This window comes from Sinocyclocheilus anshuiensis, unplaced genomic scaffold, assembly GCF_001515605.1.
Source record: "Sinocyclocheilus anshuiensis isolate Anshui unplaced genomic scaffold, SAMN03320099.WGS_v1.1 scaffold959, whole genome shotgun sequence".
Lineage (NCBI taxonomy): Eukaryota > Metazoa > Chordata > Actinopteri > Cypriniformes > Cyprinidae > Sinocyclocheilus > Sinocyclocheilus anshuiensis.
In genome coordinates, this window is record NW_015542406.1 from 107,457 (window position 1) to 114,721 (window position 7,265).

General features: G+C 35.0%; 1 protein-coding gene across 1 annotated transcript in view; it reads left to right on the forward strand.

Moving 5' to 3' along the window:
- Nucleotides 1-7,265, forward strand: part of slco3a1a (solute carrier organic anion transporter family member 3A1a) — a 56,936-nt gene that overhangs the window by 38,035 nt on the left and 11,636 nt on the right. Inside the window, exon 3 of the mRNA XM_016492272.1 lies at nucleotides 6,389-6,487. Coding sequence (XP_016347758.1) covers nucleotides 6,389-6,487 — 99 coding nt within the window. The remainder of the gene's footprint in view (nucleotides 1-6,388; nucleotides 6,488-7,265) is intronic.

A 7,265-nucleotide genomic window follows, 5' to 3' on the forward strand; every position in this document is an offset into this window, starting at 1 on the left:
CCAACCCCAGCCCCACTCAGGACCCTGAGCCCAGCCCACCATCTCCCCGTGGTACGGAGCATAAGCCTGAGCCCACCGATGACGGAGAGCCCTTTCCCCCGGCTGAGAAGAGGATCGCCTCGGATATTGAGCCCAACACGTCAGACCAGGTGCGAGAGCCGGCGACAGTGCCCATCAAGGAGGAGCAAGCCGTAGACGAGGAGAGTGCGGAGGGGAGCTCCAACTCCTGCATCACGGCTGCGGGTGAGCGGACAATGGAGGGAATTCAGTGTCAAAACGAGGAGGAGAGACCTCGGAATCCTCAGTTTAGCCTAGGAATGGCTCTCGATCCCCTGTCGAGCCTAGGAATGGCTCCTGATCCCCAGTTTAGCCACCTGTCATGTCTGCCTGCCAGCCCTTTGCCTTCCCCTGTCACCATCCCACATCCACTCCTAAGTCCCCCTCCGTCCCTCCCTCTGTCTCCACGGCGCGAGGACGCGCCTTCCGGGAGGGGGGCGATCTGTCACACCCCTGTGGACTGTTGATTGTAGTTTCTCCCTCTGTGTCCTTATTTGGTTGTTCCTGTTCTCATTATTAGTTAATCACCTCATTGTGCTCACCTGTCTGCCCCTCGTTATCTGCCCTATATCAGTTCCTGTCTCTTGTATTCTAGTTTGTCGGTTATTGTGAATGTTACCCCGAGTGTGTGTGTCTCACCTACCTGAATCTGCCTTGTTGTGTCTACATTAAAAGTCATTATTGGAATCCTTGTCATCCTCGTCGTCCTGCATGCCTCCACACACTGTGTCGTGACACCTATACACATGCTAAATTAATTTTTTTACAGAACATTTTTTTCTGAATTAAATTAGAACACAATGAAATGTATTCAAGTAGACTTAATGCTTTTATAAAGATCCTTTCTTGAAGGATTGTCAGAGTTCATGATCATAGACGCTTAGCTGATTCATGTGTAATTCTCAGTAAATGTCATTCTTTTCTGTTCTCTAAAGAGACATTTTAGGCAATAAAAGGCTGTAGCATTATACTATTATGTCTAGGCTGCGTTGAAAGTAGATGTTAAAATGTGGCAGTGGAATAGGCCACACATAAATGTTTTTTCCTTGGTACCCAAACAAGACTTCCTGGAAAAAAAGAGTCATTTCAAAGATATTTAAGTGAATCATGGACCTTATCCAGCATGCCATTTTAATACCTGCTCTTTTCTTTAATGATGATTTAAGTTGTAAAGTTAAAAATGCTTACCACCGAATTTGTACTGTGCAGTAAATTGGACATAATTACCTGCACGTTGATGATTAGTGGAAAGGATGTAGGAAGTAGCCCATTTCTCCAGCGACTAAAGGCCCAGTTTTGTGTTCATGAAAGTCAATAGATTTGTATTAACCCCTGTATATGTTACACGTTCCCATGAGAAATAAAAATGAAAGGACACTCAGGACAGACACAGTTTTGGAGAAGCAGCAGAAAAGAAAAGAAAAGAAAGAGTGAACGACTCTATGTATTTCCAACACTTTTTGACCTTTAAATCATCAGATTATCTCCAATTATATTACATTATGAGTCAAAATCACTTTAGGACTTGAGTTTTGATTTTCTTATCAAAACCATCTCACCTCAGTATGGTTAAATATGACATTTGTTTAACAAGAAGTGGTGCTTATCGATCACAAGAATCCTGTTATTTGCTTTACATGGAAAGAAGCTGCATTCTGAAGAAGTTGGTGGAAATTTTTTCTGTTCTCACTGTGGTAGCGTCCTCAGCCCAAACCAGCTGTCACAATACTTTAAAGGTGATTGCAAGATTTCTGCTGCCTTTTTTGAGGTTTCCTGTTCGGGTAGTCAGTTCTGAAGCGTTGCTATGAGCAATCGGCACACATAGATGCAAACTGTAACAGGGCTGACGAGACGTGAGACGTGTGGATCCATCTGCAGGCTTTATTAACACATGCAGTCTCTAAGGAAACACACAGTAAAAACACTGCAGTGCCTTCCACTGGGCAGCACAACAGTTGGGATGGAAACTCTGCAGCTGTTTCTTGTGAATCCAACACCATGGTTTTACTGGTGTTTTCATGCACAGTTTTGTTTTTTTTTGTTTTTTTAAGCAAATCGCTGTGAAACCTGCAGACTGAATAATGTTTAAAATTTTAAAATGTAAAAATATATACTTTTTAGATAATATGTATAAAACATTTCTGTATTATATAACATATAGTATATTATTAAAAAAAAAAAGTAAAATATATATTTTTTTAACATTTCTTATTATGAAAATAAAGATTTTTGCAGAAACTTTGATGGATTTCTTTTTTCAGGACTCTTTGATGAATAGAAAGTTCAAAGAATGGCGTTTATTTAAAATAGAAATCTTTTGTAACATCCAAAACATCTTTACTGTCACTTTTGATCAATTTAATGCATCCTTGCTGAATAGAAGTATTCACTTTTTTTAATTGACTCCAAATCTCTCAAAAAAATCTCTTTACGGTCACTTCAGATCATATTTTGTGTCCTTGCCAAAAAGTTCAAGTTGCTTTATTGGCATGACATTTGTGTGTATTGCCAAAGCATTTTAAGTATGTGTAAAATACAGAATATAATTATATACAATGTAATAAATGAGACGATAAATGAGTAGTAAATGAGAGAAACTAAAATAAAATAAACAGCAGATGTATCTCTAATATTAATAAATTATAATAATTACAATTATATACAATAAAGAATATGTAACAGAATTTCTTTAAATAAAAAATTACTGATTCCAAACTTGCTTTCCATATTATACATTTTATTAAAAATTATAATTTTTTTGTATTTCAAAAAACATGATCTAAAAAATGTATTTAAAAAAACAGTTTCTCCATGCAGCACAAACCCTCTAACTGTCAGTAAGTGGTCATTTCTATTAAAACATTTCTCAACAACCTGTTCCTATTTGATTCATGGGAAACATGAAGATGTTCTGTAAATCGAGAACAGACCTTGTGGTTGCGGTTTCTAACGGGACACGCAGTTTGCTCTGTGTACGTGTGAGTACACTCCCTTAGATGGCCAGACGCTCAGGAAACAGAGCTCACAAACAAGCATTCATGCACACAATTAAACTGCCGCTTTGATCTGAGGCATTGTAATGTAAGAACTGGTGAAAGTGACTATTTTTTTCCAGACACACTCTTTAATTGTTTGCTGGAGGATAGTGAGCCACATCTGTTGACTTATAAGTGGTTGAAGCGTCGGTCTGGCTCGGTGTGGTGTGAGGTCTCTTCCTCTGGGGCGACTGACCTTAGTGTGGCTTCAGCTCCATCCATCTGACGCTGAAATGCAGTGCCAGTTCTCAGATATGACCATAGACTGTATGATATGACGTGTCTCTGTTGGTTTGATTGTGGGTTGGGTGTGTGTCTATTAAAGGATTCATACCCTTTTGCATTTTAATGTGTGATCTGTGAAGTTTTTCAGTGTAGAGTCTGAGAATTGTCTCGCTATCAGGCACATTAAGCAGTTCTTGAGCAATTCCAGCTCACTGATCAAAGGTCGCAGTCTAGCAAGTATCTCAGCAGCTTTTGTTTCAGCATCGACATCAAAGTGATGTTTCTCAGAAGTTGATGAGTGTGGTTTTCAGTGGGTTGGGTTGGGTTTTTAGTCCAATATATATTCTTGTTACAGTTTACATGGTTCCCAGTTACAATATTGAAAATTGTTATAGTATAAAAATTGATTTGCAATTATTTTTTATAATTATTTTTAATGTTTGTTTTTAAAAAAATAGTTAGATTTTTAAGTCAAATTGTTAGCTTATCTTTTAATTAAGGCTATGAATCAATACAAATTAATTAGGGTTTTAGCTACATAAATTCATGATACACTTTGCATGGTTCCTAGTTGTAATATTTATCATTGTTATAATTATAATAATTTCTTTTTTATCATTTATTTTAATTATAATAATTTATTTGTATTTATTCTTTATCATTTATTTTAATATATGACCTGGAAAATTGGATTTTTATCTTAAATTATTGTCTAGTTTATATTTTAATTTTAGGGCTATGAATCAATAAAAATTGAAGTAGTGAATCACACAGTTTTCTGATGATGAATTGCATCTAATATTAAAATTTGTAATCAGGTACATATTTTTTAATCCCCAAATGAATGTAGAATAAACATAAAGGAGTCTTTTAAATATTTTGAATGGCAATATTTTTAATGGCAAATATTATCAAGGTCACTATCTCTATATAGATAAAGATACCTATACCTCTATTTAATATATTATTTTTGAATTTCTAAACAAAATAATTAACTAGCCATGCAGTGTTATATTTGAAAGTCATCAAGTTGAATAATAATAATAATAATAACAATAACAATCAGTCTATAATCTGTTATCAGTTTAAACTGAAAATTATTAGAGTGCTTAATTCGTTTAAATAAATGTATGAAATTCGCCTTGTAAACTCTATAGGTCAATGAGTAATTTACAGTTTGATTGCATATTTCATAATGTTGGTTTTCTGTTATTTTTGTACTGTCAATTAATGTCATTGCCTCCATGCACAAACCACTCCTGCTATTTATTTATTTATTTTATTAATTCTATTAATTTATTAAATAATAAAAAAATAAAATATTAATAATAATTATTTGGGTGAACACACATTTTTTATACATCTTTTACTCCCAAACTCCCTCTAATATTAGGAGGTCTGTATTGAGGATATAAAATGCTGACATAAGTGTCCAACTCAACACCTGTCAGTAACAGACTGGACATTTGTGGGGTTTTTTGTGCCTGCTGTACCCCATTGACTCAGAGCTGTCATAAATTACAACTAAATCTGAGTGTCAGACTTGCTACCGTCAAATCGCAGTTCTGTTTTGTCCGTAGCACTCAGTGAGACACATTTGGCACCAGTTTTTGTGATAGCACAGGCACGCATTGCTTAATGAAACAATACTGTGTGTTTTAATAAGAGAATGACAGAGGATGAGGAAAGCTGATGATGAGGAGTGCCTGGATAAAGGCTTCATAATCTCAGAAGCTGCATGTGACCCACAGGGCTATTGCTGGGCCGCTGTCACACTTTTTGACAGCATATTAATAGGGATTTGTTCCCCAGATGTCTGCCGATTCTGATAGGTGCCAGCACAGCATCGTCTGTTCGGAGCTCTGCCACTCCATTCCACTCAAAAGCAAATCCCTTTTTTCTTGCTTTGTGTGCAAACCTGTCAAGAACTGGTGAATTACTCTGACTATGTGGAATTTAGTTCTCATTCTTCGCTTGGAATATTTGTTCAGGCAGCTTGTGCTGAAAGTTTGGGAAGGTCGTGCGTTTGAATGCTTCTCCTTATTACACTGTATTTTTAGTATACTATTATTTACTTTATTTTTAATGCATTACTATTGATCTTGGAACATGTAGTGTCAAATAACAGCATATGCAGTCTGTTATTGTTTCATATAGCAATGGAACCAAGGGATATTACAGTTTCTGTAGAGATCTGATATGTCTTGCTTGTTTGAATTAATCTGTTATTTTGGAAAATGTGGGAAAGGGTGAAAACATAACACTGCATGCACACTGCGATATTTCTCATACAAAAATGTTCCTTCATGTATTTCTGATGGTAAGTCTGTCTTCTTTAGTTGAGACTTTTCCTTGGGTTGACTGTGCCACCTTGTGGCTGGAAAAATTAATCTTTCCCTGCTTTTGTAATATTGTGAAAAATGGCAGACTGTTGTTTTAAATAATAAACTTGGTTAGAAAATATTTACATTAATATTGTTATATTATAAAATGTCATTTTAATAATAATAATAATAGACAATTATTATTATTTATATTTACACAATTTAATTTATATTTTGGATAATATTAATTGAGAAAAATTGATTACTGATGTTTTATATCATAAACTTGATTAGAAAATATTGACATTGATTTTATATAATATCCTTATAATCTAAAATGTTGTTTTAATAGTAATACCATACAAATAGAATTTTATTTGGTAACACTCTATTTTAAGGTGTCCTTGTCACACGTGTTACATGTACTTGCTATTATAATAACAATAAATTATGTATAATTACATGCAAGAAGTAACCCTAAGCCAAACCATAATCCTAACCTTAACCATATTATATAATATTACTCAGTACTTAAATGTATAATTACACTGTAACAAGGACCCCTTAAAATAAAGTGTAACCTTTTATTTATATTTATTTTAGAGAATATTAAAAATATATATATATATAAAAAAAAAAGAACATAACAACAAATGTTGGAATTTGTAACTTTGTAACTGTTGTATATTTTCTAATTGTAATGTTTCCAAAATATGATATCTGATCATTTTTATTGTTGTATTTCAGGTATACTCTTTTCCACACTGGTGTTTGGACCTGCTTGCGGTTTCATCCTGGGATCAGTCTGTACCAACTTGTATGTGGATGCTTTGTTCATCGACACAAGTGAGTTTCGGTTCATCCTCTGTATCTCCAGATACAACACAAACACTCAGTTTACAACAGCAGAAAACTGCTGCAAGGCATATTGTTTCCCACCAACACGGCTCTTGCGTGATCTATTGAATAATTGAAAGCACAAGGCCTCATATTCTGTCTCACTGTCACGATCAATAATCAGCGAGAGAATCAACTGAAAAAGAATTTTTCCCACTTTCCCACTTACAGTAGCATGCTCATTCCTACTTGCTGATGCATTATGTTGTCAAAAGTAAATGGACATCCCTTTCTATTTAAGTGGTTTGGTCATTTCAGCTACATCCATTCCACCAAATATATCAATAAAATCATTTTGAGTAGAATAAGGCTTACCGAATAGCTCAATGACTCCAATGACTTTGAACAGCGCAATGGTTTTGATGTCCGATGTCTGTGAATTGCATCATGTAATTTGGGTCTTTTTAAAAGTCTGCGTATGTGAGAGATTCATCATTCTGCTCAGGGACGTGCAATGCCATTTCTAAAGTGTGCATAATCTTTGCAGTCAAATTCTTAAATTGAATCAGTCATTTAGAATAATAAGTCATTTGGGCTGTTACCAAGCAAATGAAATCAGTATTGACAAAATTAATCTTTGCAATGCAGAGAAAACACAGAAGCTGCACCTGAATTGGCATTTAGATGCCTTTACACACTGTTTAATGCAGGACATGATGTATTTAACCTGCAGTTACAAATGCATAAATAATGTTTTGATATTTTAAACATAAAACATTGAAAACTG